This window comes from Cydia fagiglandana, chromosome 10 (assembly GCF_963556715.1).
Source record: "Cydia fagiglandana chromosome 10, ilCydFagi1.1, whole genome shotgun sequence".
Lineage (NCBI taxonomy): Eukaryota > Metazoa > Arthropoda > Insecta > Lepidoptera > Tortricidae > Cydia > Cydia fagiglandana.
Genome location: NC_085941.1, coordinates 6,000,342 through 6,023,375, shown reverse-complemented (window position 1 = coordinate 6,023,375; position 23,034 = coordinate 6,000,342). Strand labels below are relative to the sequence as shown.

Below are 23,034 nucleotides of genomic sequence, written 5' to 3'. Positions count from 1 at the left end.
CCGTGTGTCCAAGGGGATGTACAGCCGAACAAGTTCAATGACTTTTCAATTGTCCATCTCCGAACGAAAATCAGGTTCCATTGCGTCCTCTTGGCAACCGCGCCAGTATGGTAATTTAGAACATTTTTCCGGTCTACACAGACTGGATCTAACCCAATAAAAATTCAATCTTATGTCTTCACCGATAAAATTGAGTGTCCTTTGATATCTCTTTAAAAGCTACTATCATGTTCTCCCCACGTGGCGTGGGTAGTAAGCACTCTAGTAGTAGTAAATACTTCAATAGTCTGCAGGCGTACACCCGCCCGCACCTTCCCCGCCGCCCTTAGTCGTCCTACCCCGTCGCCCCCATACCGCGCAGACGAGGACTCATTTAAGCGGTCGGTCTGTTCGAGTTGGAGACAAACTATTTTTTCATTCTGGTTTGGACTGGTTTTGAAATTATGCAATCTCGATTCATCCGCTTAATTGTTGATAATCACATTTTAATCGCGTGATACAATCTAGTCTGAGTAGTCTGCTATTTAGAATTTAGTGCCTCTTTTTTTTTAATGTCAAACTAGGCAATTTAGATTCATCCATATATTTTTTTAATGATACAGTTGCCAACCTGTGTCGCGAATACCTTAGTGGAGAAAAATACTAGAATTATAAAATAATTATTTAAACATTGGGTACGAATAAATAGCTTAGAGTTATAAAAAAAAAAAAATGAAGTATGTAATCCCAATCCGCATTGGGCTAGCGTGGGGACTATAGCCCAAGCCCTCTCGCGCATGAGAGGAGGCCTGTGCTCAGCAGTGGGACGTAAATAGGCTGAAATGATGATGATGATGATGATGAAGTAGGTAATTGATGAAATAAATTTATATTACCTACTAGTTTATAATAAGAAAGACTCGTAATATGATGCGAAACATAATGTATAAGACGCGGCGGGAAAGAATTTTCGTACAGCATTGGCGGCCGGCAAAACGACATTGACTGCGGGCAAAGAAACATTTTAATAACAGTAGAGTATTTCTCTATCAGCGGTTTGGTGATATTTGTGGTTTACCTATTATGGAGTAAGCAGAACATAATTTTATGCCTAGTTACATACAAAACCTACTCCTTTATAGGATATCTCTATCATCTAGTATACATATACATAATTAGACTATCCAGATGTAGTGCATAATTATTTTCCTTCGTATTTTCACGGAAACGTACGAACGTGTCTTGCTATTTCAGTCAGTCTCGGTGCAAAAAGTACTGAGATTGACTGAAGTAGCATGACAAATACGAATGTTTCCGAGAAAATACGGAGGAAAACAATTATACCCTACATACATACCTACATATTTAGATGTACATACGCACGAAAAAAGATAACCCCTATGTTCGGCAGTTGGGTAAAAAGAAACGGCGAAAGGAAAGAAAGCACTTTACATGGTACAAATATGAGTAAAAATTGAAGAAAAAAAACCGGGCAAGTGCGAGTCGGACTCGCGCACGAAGGGTTCCGTACCATAATGCAAAAAAAAAAACAAAAAAAAGCAAAAAAAAAACGGTCCCCCATCCAAGTAATGACCACTCCCGACGTTGCTTAACTTTGGTCAAAAATCACGTTTGTTATATGGGAGCCCCATTTAAATCTTTATTTTATTCTGTTTTTAGTATTTGTTGTTATAGCGGCAACAGAAATACATCATCTGTGAAAATTTCAACTGTCTAGCTATCAGGGTTCGTGAGATACAGCCTGGTGACAGACAGACGGACAGACGGACGGACGGACAGCGAAGTCTTAGTAATAGGGTCCCGTTTTACCCTTTGGGTACGGTACCCTAATAAAAATGTACGTTAACGCATGGTCACGATTATTAGCAACACGTGAGTCTGAACATCGCTGCCGACACACATCCCACCTTATTGAGATTGAATTTTGCATACACGTGTTGAGCTCGAGCAGATGAGCGAGTATTTGGAGGTTTAGCAACTTTCTGCTGCAGGTCGATAACCCAAAGGGTGGCGAAACCTTTCACGTTAAGGTGCGTCCACACCGCCAGTTAACTTTTGTGGAGCAACATTGAGCAAGTGTGCAGCAATGTGTACTATAGTCCGTTTTTTTTAGAATTAGAAAGAACTTCGCAGAAGTAATTAAGCATGTGGTTCCGAATCCGGCACTTTTAGCAGTAATAATTTGAAGTAAATTATATGTATTGACCATGCTACATTAGATAATTCAATAATTATTAACAATTAAAGAGCCTGATAAAAACTGCACGCTTGCTTCTGTGGAGTTCTTTTTAATGCTAAAAAAAAACGAACTATGGGTAAGTGTGGATGTACCTTTACTTAAATCATTGGACGTTTTGCGTTTTGCAAGCGCGCTGGGCCCATAACCTGTTAGTTTTAGAGCATAAATCAATCAACTATGGAAGGTGATTTAATGAAGATTTATTTATTATGGGACAATGAATAACACACAATTTGTAAGTACGTTCGAAAGCCGAAAGGATTGTAACGAAATCGGTTCTATGCGCGTTTACGCACATATCCAACAATTCCCTACTTTCTGTAGCGAAGATATCTAAACCTAATCTAAGTCAGGAAAAAATGAAAAGCCATTGCTAAGTTGTCAAACTTTTACAATTATTTATATTACAAAATAATTTTAACAACTTTTATAATTAATTATAAATTAATTTCCCCATTTAATACAGCAATAGTCACTCAATTATTTAAATTTGAGGTCACGTTATTCCACATAAGGTTTGATGGCGTCATCCTCTTTTTGACTCTTTCTTCTATGGTAGAACCACTCCATCAGCAACACCGACGAAGCAGAGAAAAACCCTGCAAACAACAAAACTGTATAAATATTCAATGAACGTGTGTTGTTATATTAATTATATCGCAAACGTATTGATTTCGTGTGTTTGCTCGCTTTAAAGGGGCCCACAGATAACCAGTTCGCCGAACGATATCAGCCTGTCAGTTGTTCGGAACTATCACGTTTTGCGTTAAACTGACAGGCTGATATCGTTCGGCGACCTGGTGATGTGTGGGCCCCTTAAAGCAAAAACACATGTCGTGCATGGGGGATGCACCAAATGTAGAATTTATACTGTAAACAGTGTTAACTAGTCTTGATTTTAAATTTTTGAAAAAAAAACAGGTTAGATAGTGTGCTTACTGCCTACCGTTTGTCTAATTTATATTTACCATTCATAACGTCTGTTAATGTAAACACCAGTTTACGCCTGTTAAAGTGAAAATTTACTTAAATATACTCGTATAAATTTAGATAACCAGTATAAAGGTAGCTACCCAGATGAGTAGAATAAGTATACTCGGATGAGTAGATTATACATATACAATACATACGTGTTTTATAACCAGTCGAACGTGCAGTCGTTGTTTACGCCAAAACACGTATCATAGTCGTCGGCCTCAGTTTTATAGTCGCAGTTTGCATAGCCAATAAGGCCTTTTAATATTAGATATTTAGAACATATTTGTTTTTTCTACATCGGCGCAATGGCGTGTTTCCTTACAGATGCCCAACCGTTGGCTACTAGTACCTAAGCCTGGTTGGGCCAATGATGTGTTTTTCTTTTTAGAACATTATTTTAACTAGTAAGTTAAAATAACCAGTCGCATTAGAGTTAGACCAAGAATGCAACGATTTTGATAGCATGCACAGTGCAATTGTTATATAACATCATAATTTCATAGAAGATTGACGTTTAAAATAACACTTGCACTGCGTGTCCTATCAAAATCGTTGCAGACTTTTCTTAGTTTAACTCGATCGCTAGTTGGTCTAATAATACTCTTGGTCTAACCCTAGGTAACTACTACACTCCAATTCATTAGATGTTCAACGTATAAGGACTCAGAATGCACACAAAAATTATTTAGTTTAAAAATGTAGTGTGCAGCCTAAAATAGAATGTGACGTTCCACGGCAAAAGGTACCTTATGGCGGCTGGCGCTTACGTTGCATAGCGACGCAATAATATTGGAGCGGCGTTAATAATAGCGTAAGCGCCAACCGCTATAAGGTACCTTTACTAGTGGGACGTCACAAATGGCCCATTGACCACATTACGAGTGAATTTGCGAATTTGCACCTAATGCATCGCATTGTATTAAGTTATGTTCCTAGGGTTAGCTACTTCTTTTAAGTCTCGCCGTCATGTACATTTTATCTTAGTTTGACTACCATTTCATATGTATCTCTCAGTTACTTAAAGGTTAGCTGGAAGAGATCCCTTTACGGGATAAGTTCGCCTTTGTACACATTTATTGTATTCTCTCTGTGTTATGTACTTGTTTTGTGCAATAAAGTGTTTACTACTACTACTACTACTACGAGTACGTATTCTAGGAGTAATCACTGGAGCAAGCCGACCACTTACCAAGGAACAGTACGAAGAATGACCCTTGCATATCGCTGAGGTTGACAGTATGGTTGTCCACCTCTTGCATGATGGAGGACGTTTTCCAGCAGCGGTCGCGTTTTGGCAGGTACGCTGACAACCACTTGGTGATGAGCCCCGCTTTCTGCATGCGGTTTATTCTGAACAGATATCATATTTAAATTTATCTAAAGGTTAAGTACCTAAGTACTAATACGTTTTATTAGTGCCAAGTGCGAGTCGGACTCGCGCACGAAGGGTTCCGTACCATTACGCAAAAAACGGCAAAAAAACACGTTTGTTGCATGGGAGCCCTACTTAAATAATTATTTTATTTTGTTTTTAGTATTTGTTGTTATAGCGGCAACAGAAATACATCAAATTTCAACTGTCTAGTTATCACGGTTCATGAGTTACAGCCTGGTGACAGACAGACAGAGGGACGGACAGACGGACACTACGGACAACGGAGTCTTAGTAATAGGGTCCCGTTTTTACCCTTGGGATCGGACGTGAATCTTCACATCACAACGTCAAATTAATTGAAGTGATTTTTCCCCAAACAAACAAAAGAAAAGCTTAATTTCCCTGGATATAATATAACCATAAAGCTGACTCCGAAATTGCGATTACCGACAAAAGAGAGTATTTGTTCTTTGTTGTTCCAGACATTATTCATCGTTTTTACTCGCTTATACAAATATAATGTACGAGCTTGGATACTCAGTCTAATCTCCGTGAAAATGCTCAGGAGGATACCTATATTCTCTTTTAGACATATCCAATTTTGCAGTCGAGTAGATTATTTAAGATGCCACATCTTTTTGGGGGCATAATAATATGATATTCCAAAGCCCATCTTTTACTAGGCACATCTTTTGTTTGTATTGGATGGAGACTATTGGAGACAGCCAGACACCTTACATATTTATAGCATTATCGTAATACATTGAGTATATAAAGTTTAATTAAATGCCGGGGAATCGGGGAAATTAAAAACATACTCGTAGTCTCTAGTAAAATGTTTAAAGTACCTACTTAATTAATAATTATTCACGTTGCGCATGTATTTCCTGCAGGTACATACTCGTATACACAAGAATTGGTGTTCCGGAAATTCGGAAGGCGAGTGAAAATTTAGGTAGTTGTTGGTACGTAGCTTTTTTGTTTCGATGTTATAATTTGAACAAATAAAAATATTTTTGGAATAGCCTTCCTAGACTGTGTTACCGTGTACCCTCCCACTCCAAATGAGAATAGTTAATCATGATCTTACTCCTTATTGAAGACAGGTAAGTAAGGGCTGCCTGCGGGAACTATCATTGCCACTTGCTCGTCCAAGAACTCTTCAGCACCTGTATAATAGTTGCGTTTTGTATTTCAGAACACAAAATAACTTAAATATCGACAAATGGAGGCAAAAAGTAATAATTTGTTTTCAAGGAAACTGGTTGGTAAATATACACTCTCTCTATCCTCGTGCCGCCCACCATACAAAATTATTGCCAAGGAAATTAGAATCTTATTGTATATTCAATTGGGTTGAAATTCAATTGTTCGAAAATTTTACAAGACAAATGAAATGCTGCCTAATTCGTTTTTTATTAAGGTTGACATTCCATCGAAACTGATTGTACATCCTAATGTACATTGGGCGGCACGAGGCTATCTATACATCTATATAATACCAAATCCAAAGGGCAAACCAAGGCAGCGATGGCGCAATGTCATCGTCGAAGAATTAAATGCCTGCGAGTTAGCACAGCGTAGGACGTCCACCCACAAGATGGACTGACGACCTTGTTAAGGTCGCCGGAAGACGCTGGATGCGGGTCGGTTCCAACCGGCACGTATGGAGATCCAAGGGGGAGGCCTATGTTCAGCAGTGGACGTCTTATGGCTGATTTGATGATGATGATGATGAGTTAGCTGAAGGATATAGGACAGGATAGAGCGAACTGGAAGGAAAAAAAGCAGGAAAACAGACCTCTTCATAGCACAGGACAAACACTAGGAGGACGATGATGAACACATGTCCCTGACAATTACTACACCTACGTCTAGAACAGATCTCGGATCTTACTCAGAGCGAAGTCGCATTTGTCAGTGGCGAGATGTTCAGCCCTCATCAGGTAACTGAGACGCAGCTTCCAGTCGATAATGACATGTCGATCCATACGCACACGGGAAAGCAATGGCGACCCTAGAAAGAAAGATATAATTTTCTGGACAGCCAAAAAACAGAATGATGAATGAAAATGAAACAGAAAAGTACTGACCCTGCAAGTAGCAACGGTGCCTTACAACTCCTGTTTTTTATAATAAACAAAAGCATTACCTTAAGGAAGATGGATAGCGTTTTTCAGTTGGCCGTCTATAATTCGCGAAATTGTGTTTCATAAGATTGGAATGTAATATTTGTTGGAAAAAGTAGAGTCGAGTTTATCAGTAACAATCTTTAAACAACTTTATATTAAAAGTGTTGCATAAGTTGGTACGTAAGCTTTTATTTTCTAATGTATTTTGTTTAGCAAGTTACCTGAAGCAAGATTCCCCTCGAGGCCAGAAGAGTCTGATGTGAGCTCGGCGCCCTTCAAAAGCGACACATACTTCGGCTCATCCGAGTTCTGGAGGGGCAAGAAAAAAATCAATTATACAATTAATTATATATATTACCTGGATAAGAAAATTGGCGATATTCACAGACAATTTTTGTGCAGTATTTGCTTGTTCAAAATAATTATGTGCCTTGAAAAACTTTTAACTTCCCTCAAAGTTTGAAGGTAAAAATGTAGGCTTAGCACATAAGCGCCGCGACGCTATCTCGTCTGCGAGATAGACTACCCGTCCCTTTCTAATTAATACAGTCAGAAAAAGATGGGTTACTATCGCGGCACTCCTGCGTTAAGTCCACTGAGGGAAGGATAAAATTACGTTGCCAAGATACAACAACAAGATCTTTTTTAATAAAATAACAATGCTTAAGACAAATTTTTGAAATACCTATGCCTTCTCTAGCCTTAAGTGTGCAATCTGGTACAAACGAACCTTTAACTCAAATTCCAAGTAGCTGCCTCTGCTGATAGACCAAGTATAAAGGGCTCGATTCTCTAGCAGCTCCGACACGGTGGTGACCGGCACCTTAAATGAAATAAAGTTAAAGATTTAATGCAGCTAAGAAATAATCGTTGACCAAAATCGGACCCTTGCGCACCCCGTGAGTAATGTATTTAAATTCTAACGGCAAGATTAGGTACTTTATATTAAATTTTTAAACGAAAGATTTAGTCATATTATTGTTTATCCCACACCTGAAGATGCCAGAGACCGGGCAAAGTGGAGAAGATTGAGCAGGAAAGCGGATCCTGGCGCTAGGCCGGGAAAACGCTAGATTGAAGAAGAATTGTTTTTATAAGTTCTTAGATACACAATTTCTGCTTTAAAATGTTAACCAACTCCGTCAAAGGTCTGCGTTAATAAATTTTATCAATGATTACCTCCTGCTTAGGGAACGTCAGGAACGCCACCAAATTACCGGAGTAAGTGGTAACCACCACGAGGACGACTAGCCACCACGTGCCGACTACAAGGCGGCCGCTGTCTGCTCGGGGGAGGTACATACCACCTAAAACGAGAAAGTGAGTATCGCTAAACTGGGAAAAGTACCTATAGTGATGGAGTGAAGTTTGAGTGCACGGTCACAGAAGTAAATAATAATGATATCAATACAGGCCCCACGTTGGGCGCCATTTATATTTTGTTAAATTCAGTCTACGTTAGTTTATAAATGTTTTTGACGAAGCTTGTGAATTATGGTTTGTTTTCGTAGCTATTGTCGTAGGTTGTGATTGTGACGATGAGATGACGATGCTTGTGTGAATTACATTTGTATTTTGACCACGCATGTAGTTAGCGGATTACTTTTGTGAATAAAATAAAATTACGTTGTGTTGTTATGTTTTTATGTATTTCTTTTAACTACTGTTAGTACTGAAGTATTATCAGAACTAAAAGTATAAACAAGATTACAATGAGGCTATCGAGATTACTGGAATTATTCGGGACATTATTTATTAAAAGGGACCTTATTGTCGATGGCGCTTACGCTGCACAGCGTCGCGCAGCATTGTTTTTATATCGGAGCATCGTTAATAATGGCGTAAGCGCCATCGACAATAAAGTCCCTTTAGAAAATTACCTTGCTGTAAGAGAGCACCATAGATATACCACAGACAGTTGTGTATGGTAGCCAGGCCACCTTGTCTCGTGACCCCCACGGCCTCGTAGTAGGGGCTGAGACGGTGAACCACGTACAAAGTAGGCCCCATTAAGACCACCGCGAAGCCGAGACACAGCCAAGTCTGCAAGTTATAGGTCATTAAATAATTCTTCTAAGTTTTACCAGCACTTCGTCTTAAATGTACCATGATTTTTCATTTTGTGAATAGAAAGATCTATGCTCGAAGTTTCTCTGCGGGATAAAATCGCAAATGAAGATATTCGCAGATAAATTAAGCCTAAGGTAACTCACATAGCTCGTCGGATTACGATATCAATGAGAGACCCACACAGTCAGGAGACAAGATGGTCAAATTAAAGTCCTTAATTGGCGACCAAAGAGAAAGAAGAACTGCACATAGCAAAGGTGCCTTAACAAGGTGGACTGACGATCTTATAAGGATCGTGGAAGAATGTAGCATGTGCCACACTTTGTACCGATAGAAGAAGCTTAAGTTCCTCTTGTGTAGTACTTACGTCAGTAGTGAAGGGCAGTAGGAACAGCATGGCTCTACTTAGCTCCCGCGGCCGAGCTATGAGAAACGAGTATGACTGAGTGCTCACTGGAATCGTGTAATTTATACCTGTGAAAATATTTTTTTTGTAGAACTACGCTTTTTAAGGATCACCGAAGAACACAGCTAAATTCAAAGCTGGATTGTATAGACAATCCATCCATTTATAGAAATGGAGATGGAAATCTCTCAGATCTGAATTTACCAAACTTTTTTTTTAAACCTCAAACAAAATTACGCAATTCTTAATTGCATGGTGACTTAAACGCTTTCGCTCATCATATATCACAGTATTTTTATGAAGAAATATTGGAGTGAGAGTTAAATCAAGCAGCGGGTGGTATATTGGTTGGGCGCTAATGTCGCTATATAAGGTATCCCTGCCTTCTGGATATTATTATTATGTCTGTCTTTTACAGATTCTCGGGACCATGGGGTCCCGGGTATTTGGAAGGCGTGCGTGGGGCCGAAGCCAACACGTAGAGGCCCCTTGTAATAAGACAATTTACTCTAAATGTAATGTGACACCAACCGACGATTATCCCTGTTTGCACTATAGTAGTGCACCCAAGGACAAGCCCCGGTTAGTGTAGGATTATTGCAAGAAAAGGTACAAAAAGAAACCGGGCTATTGCGTTGAGTTGCTAGTGGGCTAGTAACCGGGACTATGGAGGAGACTATGGCACCTGCCCTGCTCATATGTTAAAAACATGAAAAAATGGGCCAGGTGGTGACTCGCCAACTCACAATATGGGTCCCCGAAAACGGCCGCTCGCACGGAGCGACAAGGGGACAACATCACGTGAGCGGCTCAGGGCGTGGAGAGGTGTGCACCGCTTTCTACCCAGTGGCTGTAGGCAGCCACTGTGCCAACTCGCGTCTTAGGCATGTTTCACTTCCGCCCTGCGAGCATATAGCTCTGACACCCCACTCTGGACGGCCGGTTAAGGCAAGCCAGAGGTGAGAGTCCTGCGGCCCCTGCTCAGTGTTCACTCCAGCCGGCCAATGAAGGCAAGCTGGAGAGAGGGGCCTGACCGACTCTCGGGGGTATGGGACCCAAGGGACGTCACTTCCCATTCAGCTCGCCACAAGCTGCCCTGGGGGCTTATTATTATTATAATTATATGAATGAACAACAGTACATAAATGAACAAATAACAGGTATTATAGCATCGGAGCAGTGTTTACGGATATTTAATCCATTTAAAATTTTATGGCAAATTGAGCAAAGTTTTTAATTTACATAATGTAACCTAGTCCGCGATTCGTTACAGTGGAATATAACTTAAATTTTACAGTCTAAACATCATCACAATACATTCAAATGTAGACGAGTAGAAAAATCATATTTAAAGATTTTGTTAAGGGTGCCCACAGATCACCAATTCGCCGGACGATATCAGCTTGTCAGTTGTTCTGAACTACTCTATTGCGATTAACTGACAGGCTGATATCGTCCGGCGAACTGATAATCTGTGGGCCCTTTTACCAGGATTCCTGTCCGACAACACTGTGAAAGCAGCGGCAGCAAAAGCGGCTTGTTTTCTCGCAACGGCCATCATCGTCAACTTAGCACTTTGACTGTACATGTCCTGAAATCGACAGAAAAAATAATTTTAACTGTGTGACACGCGATTTAAGTAAAGTATGACTCACGATACAACAGTCTGGGCCCGTCTGACACTTCAGTTTTCTATAGAAAGCGTCACGTGATCTCCGTCACCCGTCATAGAAAAAGCAATGTCGGGCGCCCCGGCCCAGGCCGTTTTAGCGTGAGTCATCCTTAATGCTTTTCAATAATAACCAACAAGATTAATGTGAACTAAATTCGCGGAGTTGAGACATCTATATACGAGTAGACGTACCTTCGTGCATTATCAAAGGAACAATTTACTATGATTATTAAGTAACACACAAAAATATATGGGGAATTTCAGAATATTTCCCAACTACATGGTCAAGGTAAAATAAATTTTCAAAAATTGTCGCTTAAAAAAGTCACATCGTGTAGATTATTAAATAGCTAAGTGCTGCTTGGCTAAAATCTGCCAAAATCCAACGCCGTGCACTCGTTTAAAACAAAAATGCAGTGTTAAAAATGCAACCACATTCTTGCAGCAATGCGGTATTTTCAGAACAAAAGCTGTCGCAAGAATTACTGCAAGTGTATTCTAGCGTGTAAGTTAAGTAATAAGCCTTTCCGGAAAGAAAATCAATAGATTGGCTGAAGATGGCAAGTGCACATCGCTTCACTACTAGCTAGGATAATAAATAATATTTTATTATTATTACATAAGGGGCCCACAGATTTGTCAGGTCAGTTAAACGCAAAAGGTGACCGTTTCGAAATGCGAACGCGAACAACTGACAGGCTGATATCGTCCGGCGAACTGGTAATCCTTTACAGTAATCACAGAATCAGAACCTAATGTTGAGTCTTACATAAGAAATCATTAAATTTGATGAGTTACTTCAGTTACTTCAGTTACTCGTTAATTTAATAATTTAACCCATTATTCTGATCAGAATGTAGGAACCTATCAACGCATATCGGCACATCCCTAACGTCGGTCTAACCGGGAAATCTAATTAAACTCTAGAGGGGTTCAAAAGCCCGAACTCGGTGGTTAATCGGAAGTGTAACGAAATAAAGAAAAATTAAAAAAATAGACATTATACGAGTATTTACTTGTGCATTGTGCATGATCTAAAGATAGGTACTTTGCTATTTTCTTCTTTACATTTTTTCAAGATAGAATTAAATCTTATCGGTGGCCTTTCGTGGTGTACTAATAATTACTTGTAGAAGTTTGAAAAACTCACGTTAGTCACAGTTTTATTAGATAAAACGTCCTTCAAATCCCCTGGAAATATGAGTTTCAGTCTGAAACAAAAAAAGTGTGTAAAATATTTTTCGAAAATATTTCAGAGCCTTATTAATTTTATCTCTTCTACATTTATAATTCCAGTTCTTTACATTCACATCTGCAGATTAGTTACCTCTTGTATTGTGTCGACCATTTAATTACTTTAATAAAATTTGCGCGCGGAATTTCGAACTGAGGAAGGAACGGGGTTGTATCGGACGTCGGCCCTGTAGAGCAGTGTTTTTCAAACTGTGGGTCGCGACCCCCAGGGGGGTCGCGGCACTTGTCCAGGGGGGTCGCGAGCCCAGCTTTGAAAGCAGACTTATGGAAAGCAGACTTCATTTTATTTAATTTAGAAATAATCCAATCCCGTAATGGTCGTTAACGTACATATCAAAAAAATAAATCATTATTAGCAACATAGGAAAACTGTGTAGAGTAAGCGAGACTCCCCCAATTTCTCGGACTTCACGCGCGAGCTATGTCTACTTCGGCTACTACTTAATTATTTTTCTTTGGGCAGATAATAATATAAACAAAATACTTAGATACTTACGTGAAATTCTTATTTTTCGCCAGTTGGTCGACTATGTCGAATATGAGACCACTGTAGCTCGAGATCGAGCCCGACTCGTTGGCCTTTAGAATCGTCCACGGGGGATTCTGAAGGCGACATAAGCAAAAACGGAAATACCTTCTTGAATCATAATTATTCAATGAAATAGATTTAACCAAATACGGGTCATGCAGGACATTAACGGCCAATGTTTTTTAATTTTTTTCTGTAGACTATTTTAGAAATTTAGATTTCGTTAGTGGTCTGGTAGTTAATCTTATACCTTTAAACGAGCAATTATTGTATATTTATTTATTTATATATATATATATAAATAAATAAATAAATATATGTATATATTTCGGGAATCTCGGAAACGGCTCTAACGATTTCGATGAAATTTGCTATATGGGGGTTTTCGGGGGCGAAAAATCGATCTAGCTAGTCTTATCTCTGGGAAAACGCGCAATATTTTTTTATGTTTATGTTATCTTCCAGATAAGTATTTGTCTTAATTTTAGATGTGAAATTATGAACACAGAAAGATTATATAGCGGGAATATTCACCGCAGATTGGTAAGTCTTGGTATTCTTGGCTCAGTTCGTGGGTCTATATACCTATCACAGCCACGAGTTCGATTATCATCCAAAATGGAGTTTTTTTTTTCCATTTATCCTTTTCTGACCTTTTTCACTATCTTGCTGCTAAAAGGGACTTATACTTGCGCAACCGTACCCGCCACATACTGACCGTTATCTTATGTGTCCTTCTCAGCAGAAAGTGGGAAACGGTAGTCAAATTACACTACCTGTAGGAATAATTTAACTAAAAAAAGTAGTTCTTACGTTATAAGTGATGATCGGCAGGACTTTCCCTCTGAAGCCGTGGACGATATGAGGGAACAGGAAGTCCGTGAATCTCAGGCCATCGCTGGGGCGCCAGTACGCGACCTAACGCAAATTACCGTCTCTTTAAATACACAGCATCGCATTCAGGGGCTTGGCCAAGATGACAATCGTACATCCGTACATCGACAAACGCCAAACGAAAAGAAAGAGTCTGTGCGGAAAGAGTCGTGGAATGTATGAGGCCCAATACATGCCACGGCTCCACACAGACTCTATCGGAAATATCGGGATGACAGATGCTACGACAAGTCACGTGACAATATTATGGTGTTTTCTCTCAACGATTGTCATCTTGTGCCAATGAAATGAATGTGCGTGTGTGTGTGTGTGTGTGTGTGTGTGTGTGTGTGCGTGTGTGTGTGTGTGTGTGTGTGTGTGTGTGTGTGTGCGTGCGTGCGTGCGTGCGTGTGTGTGTGCGCGTGTGCGTGTGCGTGTGCGTGTGCGTGTATGTGTGTGTGTGTGTGTGTGTGTGTGTGTGCTTTCATTCGTGAGTGCGTGCGTATGTGTGTGTTTTACGATTAATTTAGAGTCAAACCAAGAATAGTCTGCAGCGGATTTGATAGCCCACGCAGTGCACGTGTTATTTTAAACGTCAAACTTCTATGAAATTATGTATGTATGTATGTATGTATGTCACTTTATTGCACATAAACAGGTTTACATAAAATGGACAAAAACAAAACAAAAATAAAAATGTTATGTACAAAGGCGAACTTATCCCTAAAAGGGATCTCTTCCAGCTAACCTTTGAGAAAATGCGAAAGGATCAGATACTAACAGGTGAAAGACAATTTAATATGGACAAATAGCACTATGAGAATTTTGGATACACATAAAGGACGACGAGAGCAAATAAGCACTTAAAGAAAAAAAAAAAACAGTACTAGGTACATATTAATAAATAGTATAAATACGCATAAACTATAAACATACCTATACATATATATACTTAGACATATACTTACATAAAATACACATATACATATATGTATACATAAACATATAACCTATATATAAATATATATATATATATATATACATATAAAGTATTCAGTTCTAACTTTTAAATTATGACAATGAACAATGACACTTGCACTGCGTGGGCTATCAAATACGCTGCAGACTTTTATTGGTCCGATTCTACTTTATTATCTTTGAAAATTTGTCAATAACAGTTTAAGGCACAGTAAGTATAAGTTACTCTATGGATGTATGTTACTCTATGCGCTAGTGCTGTACTCTGGCGACTGAACAATTACAGTAATACCCCCTATTATCTTAATAAGGTTTAGTTCTCCTTTGCATAAACTATCCCTAAACCCATCGTAACCTATCCTAACCTGCAGTAGTTCTATCTTCTGTATAGCTTCGTTAGTGTCGTTATCAGGAGCCGCCGCGTTGTCTTGCACATAGCCACCGTAAGTGGAGCCCCAGGTGTTGGCCGCCATAGCTTGCCAGGTCGAGCAGTTGCCGCATGCGCTGTTTACTGCTATATGTTGCTGTTTTACAAACAAAGAGACTTAAAATATATGACCCTTTGTTCGCTGGCAAACAAGCATATACCGGGTGTGGCCTGTAACACGAGCAAATATTTAAAACATAGATTGTACTCCTCAAACGGTGACACTTTTGTTCTACAACTTTTAAAACTTATGATATGAAGTATTTTGACTCTCTATTTTTCATACAAAATAAATATTATCTTCAATGGACACCATCGCCACGCCATATCATTGTGATTGACGTTGCTTGTCACGCCTTAAACATAACAAAATTCGCAATACATTGCGTCTTGTAATAAACTTTAGAGTGTATTAAAAATCAAACCACAAGTTATTTTTAAAAGTCGCTGAACAAATGTTGGTCGGTATGAGGAGTACAGCCTACAGTTTAATGTTTTGCTCATATTACAAGCCACACCCGGTATAACTAAAAGTAAGTGGGAAAAACTAAGTTTCAGACCAAGGGGCCGAATTTTTAATTTGGAGCGCTCGATTTCGTCACTCGAAAATCGGTGGAAAACGTCGAAATGCTAATTTTTGAAATACGAGCGATAGAAATTGGGAATCGAGTGGTATTGACCACTCGTTTTCAATTCTATTAGTAGAATTGGTAGAATTTAAATGCCTAGTAGTGGAGATTGAATGAAATGCACGAAATCGAGCGGTCGAAATTACGAAATCGAGCGGTCGAAATTACGAAATCGAGCGGTCGAAATTCAAAAATCGGACCCCAGTGAAAAATAATTGTGACTGTATTTTCCGCCTTCGAAGTATTGATTAAACTCTTCAAAATGAATCACATTAAGCCCGCTTTAAAGGATCCATCTCCTGATCCTATCATTCAATTGTAAAGTTTCATATTGATATCGCAGCATTCTGAAATGCTGTCGAAAAGCTGTAGGTACTTACTCGTACCTATGAGTAAGTACCTACAGCTTTTCGACAGCATTTCAGAATGCTGCACGCAGCGGGAAACAGTTATTTAGTTCGTTGCCACAATATTGCCGGGGAGCTATTCAAATCCTTCTCTTTTTCACTTTATCAAATATACTTATTGATACAATACAATATTTAAAATGGCGAAACTTTCATCGCCCGTTTCCCTCAGCATGTAGCATCTTGAACTGCTTTGCAGCAATAGCAATGCTTTCACAAACGGAGTTCAACCTTACATAAACGTGTTAAAACAGGTATTTTCCACACCTGCATGTGTTTCAACAGCGTGTCCCTCCTCTGTATCTTCGTGGGTCTGATGGCTTCCCACTCCTCGTCAGACACCTGAGCCGCCACGTCAAACTCCTCCTGAACAGCCGAGTCCAGAGCTGAGATGAACGCGTTCATCATATCTTCGCAGTAGCACATTAGTCCGTTCTGAAACATATTGGTTTGAATTACCTACTGGAAGACGCAGCGTGGGAAGGCCTCAGAGTCCTCAGACTAGATGGGCCGACGATCTGGTTAAAGTCGTGGGAAAACGTTGGTTGAGGGCAGCTAATGACCGTTCGTTGTGGAGATCCTTGGGGGAGGCCTTTGTCCAGCAGTGGCCGTCTTTCGGCTGAGATGATGAATACTTTACAGGTACACTTTCGCGACGTACTTACACTCCATCATTACTTCTACATCTTAACACTTGCTCGTAATCTTCCGAGCTTGTAGCTTTACAATTTGAGCTCTAATGGCTGGCATTTTACGACCGCCTTCCTTCCTTCCTACCAACCAACCTTCAAATCAAGAGTGAACAGGCACCTTCTGGGCGAGCTCGCTCCATCGTAGGCCACGTCTACGCCTCGGCTAGTCTGTGGCCATGAGTAAGCCCATTCATAATTAAAAAAAAAAAAAACCGCTAGGCTTAAATCCTTGAGATGAAGTCCTTGAGCTTAAGACTATATAAGTGAGCCTTGTAGTCTTGGTTCTAACAAGATCTTGGTCTTCAAGCTTATTAGGCTTTACAATTTTAAGTATGAAGGGCTATAGTTTTACAGTCATATCTTAAAGCCTTGGGTTCTATATACAGCCTCAAAGGCGTGAATATAACTTTTTTGACTTCACCTTGCAATCCTCCCTATCGTCGGTGATATTGTATATGTATGCGATGTTCTCGCCCTCGTACAGTTCGTTGACGAGGCTAGACAGATTGGAGTTGCGGATGCTGGTGTCGGAGATCACGTAGAGCCACTGCGCCTGCGTGTTCGACATATACAGGTCCCGGGCTGTTTCCGCCATCGTTGACATCACGTCGGATGTCACTATTGCTATGAAATTTTCACCTGGAAGTACACAATTATGAATGAGATATTTAAGAGTCTCGCCAGCAAATTGTAACAGTAGAAAGTATCTAAGAAAGTATATTTATACAAAACGTAACGGAAATTTAACTTTTCTTTAAAGATACAACTTTTAAAAACCCATAGACTTGAGAAAAGTTAAACGAATCTTAAAATATACAGTCAGCAGCAGAAGTTGCTAAGCGGGCGAGTTGTTGAAATTAATCTTGACGCGACTTTATTTTTAGGAGAATAAGAGCGTGTCAAGGTAATTTTGAACACCTCGCCCGCTTAGCAACTTCTGCAGCTGATTGTATACACTGACATATAATGTCGATTAGTAAAGGTTTGGATGGATTGGATCATGTTTGGATCTTTTTACACTTTGGATTTGGATTGAAAACCCTAATCAAGGAGCTTTCATTTTAAGATTGGGTTTACTCTAGCACATATATTCTTCAATAAATGATGAGTTGGTGATAAATCGGATGGATGATCTTGCAATGTCTTTTGAACTTACCTATATGTTTCACAGGCAACTTCGACAAAACTCTATGCATCTCTTTTCGCCTAAGGTACTCATTAATCTCATGTTTCATCTTGAAGACTGTGACTGATATGGTCGGGACGTCTTCGTCGTCAATCTGAGATGTTAGTGACTGCACCACTCGAGATACCATATCACGATCTAACAAAAGCGTAACAAGTTAAATTATCATACATTAAGTACCTATGTTTAATATGCTAAATATTAGAGAACAAGTGACCAAAGAAAAATGAAATTATAATAAAGTCTTCTACGAGAATGTAGAAGACTACGCCATAACACATAGGCCGTTCAGAATATGTCCAGAATGACACAGTGGCAATTTTAACTTCGTTACACCCTAAACGAACTTTAAGAACCGTCAAGTGGGTCAACTGAGGACAGGAGCGGTAACATAAGCCAAAGGAAATTATTCGCCAATTACATGTCCGTGGCTGACATTTGAATCAGGATTAAGCTAGATCAAGTAGCTCATAGTAAAAAAATAGTTACCTCAATTGACAGACAGAACTCGTTTCCTTCGTAACTGTATCACTTAGGGAACCATGGTATACTTACTTAATGAGAGAGATGTGGTTAAACGTTATACGAACGAAATAGGAAACAAAAGATTCATGAATATATTGTAACACTTACTCAAAGTGTCGTCATGTAAAATCACAGCGGACTTCCAGTTAAAAGCTCTTGTGGTTCTCAAATCGAGCAGCAGTTGGGGTAACTCCTGTCCAGGATCTGTAAAATAAAATGATATAAATTTTGAGCGTGATGTGATGCAAGATACAGATACCTATATACTTGAAAGAGATGCAAGATTTTGACCTGTATACGTGACCGTGATGGCGGAGTCCGGTGGTAAGCGCGGACAATCGACCCCTGTCAGCGCGAATAACAGCAGTTCTTCTTCCTCTGTACGGGAGAAGAGAGACCAAGTGTCTTCGCACGACGCTATGCTGAAGACTGCTATGAACCCTGAAGACCAAGGCAAGTATCATTGTCAATGATCGATGCTTCAGGTCGAATGCTGATAGTGATCCTGCGGCGCTCCTCTACAAGGCGGAGGCGGCATTCGTTGGTGGTTTTAGACAGTAGTCCTATTACTGGTTAATCCGTCATCGTTCCTGTTTCCCCGGGTCAGGTGGCATGTGTTAACGCATTTACCCAACGTCAAAAAAAGGCTAATACATAAGAGGAAAGTATAGTTTACGATTTTATTTGTTCCGATTATATTCCTTGGCTTAATCTTATAAACTGTACATCGCCAAAGTAAAACTCAGCTGACTTGCATGCCTGCTTGTCCCCATACCTTGATTCACCTTCCCGCTTTCTCAGCGTGTTCGGAACTTTTGTGTATATCTGGCTTCTAGACAGTGGCGGATTTGCCCTAAGGCACAGTATGCCCGGGCCTAGAGCGGCCAGATATTAGGGGCGGCTGCTGTGTATATGATGGGTGCTGAGAAAAAGGGCGGCTAGTGTTTACTACCGGGCCTAGGGCCTAGGATCCGCCACTGCTTCTAAAGATTAACTTACCTTTCTTGAGACTGATAGTGCTCCAAGAGTAGTAATGGACGACGACACCCCCGTGCTTTAGCTCCACTCTTGCCAGCTCCTTGATATAGTCTTTTAGCGCGTCCAAGAGCGGTTGGTATTTCTCGCCGAGGTACTGTCGGTCTAGTACCACCGCTGTGGCGTGTAGAAACAGTTAGTAATTTACCATAAATAAACAACTTGATGAAATTTAATGACTACAGAGTTTAGGGCATTAGAAATTGCTAAACATTAATATGTGGACTGTATCTCTACATAAAATATTAGCGATTAGATGACAGAGTATCATTGGAAATAGCCTCAGTAAAATTCACCGTAATTTTTAATATACTTATTGATAAAGTTCGTTATTTTCTGAGCTATTATCCATATTAAAGTGAAAGTTAAGGATGAATCTCGTTAGACCGGGCCGGAGCGTCTGGAGCTTCGTTTTCTATGGAAAGCACCACGTGATCACCGGTCAGCCGTCATACTAAATTACATGTCGGACGCCTCGGCTGGGGCACGGCCCGGTCTAGCGTGCATCATCCACTAGTAATGAATGAAAGAATGAAAATCTTTATTTCAGGAAACTAGTAATGCTAAGCCAATTTCTCTAGGCCAAATTACTTTCCCATGAGACTCTCTGGGTTATCCGCTACCTTGTGGGTATACCTAAACTCAACTGACCCTGTAACCCAGTTACAGTTTCTGAGTACATATGATCAGGGGCCTTACCGTGATCTCCTTATTGCGATTCTGTTTAGGACCTAAACAGAATCGCAATATAAGGACGTCATGGTAAGGCCCCAAACACTTTAAATTCACGGGCATTCCACATTCCACGAGACTGTCGCTTACATAACGCTTTTGCCTTGTATGGTAGCTACCTCAATAAAATACGTGAATCTCGAGAATATACTGCCAATTTGTTAGCCAAGTCATGAAATATTACCTGACCCAATATCGCTTACTCAGCATTTCCAGAAGTATTAGAAGAATTGCGTTATGTAACCGACAGTCTCGTGGAATGCCCCTTTAGAAGCCTTTAACTAAGAAGTTAACTTTAACTAAGAGGTACATTGAACACATTCTTACCAATAGAAGCATTTGCTGTTATCAACGACGGAAAATCCTCTCCTCTCACGCCCACAATACATATCAATACCACCCATATCCGCATCTTGAAACACGAGTGCCCCACAACTGTCTCCTTCCAGGAATGATACCATTGTTTGAAGTATAATTTTTAATTATGACAAGTTATTATTAAGGGTTTAATTAGTCGTAATGAGTCCAGGTGGGCATGATAACATTTCACGCGGAGGGCTTACAGACTGAATGGCATATATGGGTATCGACGAAGAAATTGTATAACGTGTAGAACAGGGGGTGTTTTTTCCGCTAAATCTGAGCAAGTCGGTAAACATAATATTAAAGCGGTTTACTAACGAATGGGCCAAAATCGTTTCCCAAACTATGTTTCCCAAATTATCATTTCCCAAAAAAATGTTTGGCAAAACAACTTATCGCAAATTTTCAGTTAGCAATAGTCTTTTTTGGCAAGCATATTTACAGTACACATATGGTCCTAGGTACTTACTCACTTGAAAGAGCATATTCCGTGTGTATGTCAAAAGTTTAAAGGGCCATATGCCTATGTACTGTAAAAAGTTATACGATACACGTGTGAATAAGTAATTCGCAACTCGTGTCGATTTAAGACACACCCTTCGGCTGTGTTTAAATTTATCGCCACTCGTTTCGAATTTCCTCTTTTCTGTACTTGTATCGTAAATACAATAACTATTACAGTAGGCACATATATATATATCGGTGCTTCGTCTTTACCTCACTAGTCTGGTGGCACTTTACGTGCCTATGTCGAAAATTAAAGGGCCATATGGACTACAAAACGTTGTACGATACAAGTGCGAATAGGTATAATTCGCAACTCGTCTCAACTAGATGTTCCTTACAGAATAGGCAACCGTCACCTTTGCTACTGACTCACTTATCCTTCAGGTAGGTATTTTGTACGGTATGTTTTGCTTAAATTTAACATTCTCTACAAATAAAAAGTCCTATCGAGTATGAGATGAGCATTTTAGTATTAGATTCTGTCATATTTATTCAGTTTATTCATTTATTCATAAAACAATTTACATTGTGTTTGAATTATGTTATAAATAACTTAAAACTACAAGAACAACAACAACAAACAAACATGCAGCTAATATTAAAATTAAAACATAAAAACACACAAAATTAATAAAATGGGAATGGGAATAGGGTATTTGACCACTAGTCAGATCAGTTTCCCTCGAACCGTCAAATCTATTTTGCTACTATGGAAATTACTTATATGAAACACTAGCACGTGACGTCACAATCAAAATTACCCACTCTTTACAGTCTTATACGGGTTTAAAAATAGAAATTGTATCTAAAAGTAACTGCTATCTACTCTATTAATCTTCTTGTGCGTTATTTCATGCATGGTGTAAAATAATTTATTTTAAATACAGTCAAATACCCTATTAGGATTGAATTATAAACATAGGATGTCAAATTGTAAGTTTAGCCATTAATAATACTGCATTGTAATTTAATTTTATATGTCAAAAATTCGTTCATTCTCAAATTCCTCTACGGAATAGTAGCACTTCTCTAGCAAGAAAGACTTCAACTTGTTTCTGAAAATGAGGCTATTCGTGTGTGACTTTAACTCAACAGGTAACTTATTAAATAGTCCAATAGCCTGGTAACCAGCCGCGTGCTTGACTACTTTAAGCTTGGCACTCATGGTCTGAGGTAAATCTTTACGTCTAGAAGCTATACGTCTATCCCTCTGTTCTGTGGTTTCAATCAAGTGCAGATTTTTAACCAAGTCCGCGAGAACAATCAGTATGTATAGGCTGGGAACAGTTAAGATTCTGAATTCTAAAAAATAAGGTTTACATGGAGTCTCCTGTGGTACCCTTGCCATTATTCTAATAGCTCTTTTCTGCGCAATGAGAGCAGCCTGCACATTATATTTGTAACTGTTTCCCCAAAGTTGGATACTGTAACGCAATTTGGATTCGATCAGTGCATGGTAAACCATTTTAAGTTGAGTCTGACGCAACTCATCCCTAAGACTTCTGAGGGCATAGCATGCGCAGTTAACTGCGTTTATCACAGCGGATAATTCTGGCTTCCAGTTTAAATAGGAATCAATATACACCCCTAAAAATTTGGCAGCCTCAACCTGCTCTATTGTATCACCCGCAAGGGAAATCTGCAATGAATCTTTATTTTTGGCTGTGGTTCTAAATAACATGACATTGGTCTTTTTGGCATTTAGTTTCAAATTATTAGCCTGGAACCACCTCGTGAAAGTTCCCAGAGCATAATTCACCTTCACGTTTAATTCTGATATATTGCTTCCTGATATAACTGCATTCGTATCATCTGCAAAAACAACTAAGGAGGTGTCGGGGATATTATTTTCAATGTACTTAATTAGATCATTGGTAAAAACAATGAAGAAAGTAGGGCCTAATATGGAGCCCTGTGGAACCCCTCTGTATGCGTCAGCAATGCGTGATCTGTAGGCTTTTTCGTGTTGGTCTTGGGTCCACCGTATCTCTACAAAGAGCTTTCTATTTGTTAAATACGCGTGAA

At 39.5% G+C, this 23,034-nt stretch overlaps 1 protein-coding gene across 1 annotated transcript; it reads right to left on the bottom strand.

The window, feature by feature from the left end:
- Positions 1-2,696: 2,696 nt before the first annotated feature.
- Positions 2,697-20,711, bottom strand: LOC134668070 (ionotropic receptor 93a). The gene is made up of 21 exons (XM_063525539.1): positions 20,467-20,711; positions 19,372-19,524; positions 18,664-18,813; positions 18,481-18,576; positions 17,818-17,985; positions 17,083-17,300; positions 16,237-16,404; positions 14,872-15,030; positions 13,469-13,573; positions 12,623-12,729; positions 12,023-12,083; positions 10,689-10,791; positions 9,162-9,268; positions 8,605-8,767; positions 7,904-8,031; positions 7,455-7,547; positions 6,946-7,033; positions 6,490-6,609; positions 5,683-5,761; positions 4,407-4,567; positions 2,697-2,838 (listed from the first exon to the last, which is right to left on the bottom strand). The coding sequence occupies exons 1-21, from the start codon at positions 20,549-20,551 to the stop codon at positions 2,741-2,743; spliced, it is 2,610 nt and encodes an 869-aa protein (XP_063381609.1). The 5' UTR covers positions 20,552-20,711; the 3' UTR covers positions 2,697-2,740.
- Between the last annotated feature and the right edge of the window lie 2,323 nt (positions 20,712-23,034).

Bases quoted from the DNA above. Each gene is read 5' to 3' on its own strand.
- LOC134668070 (XM_063525539.1), bottom strand. From the start codon at position 20,551: ATGCGGATATGGGTGGTATTGATATGTATTGTGGGCGTGAGAGGAGAG. The intron at 18,814-19,371 runs GTAAGTTAATCT...CTTGGTCTTCAG, and splicing joins CACTATCAGTCTCAAGAAAG to GGTTCATAGCAGTCTTCAGC. The intron at 9,269-10,688 runs GTAAAAGGGCCC...ATATTTTCACAG, and splicing joins GTTGTCGGACAGGAATCCTG to GTATAAATTACACGATTCCA.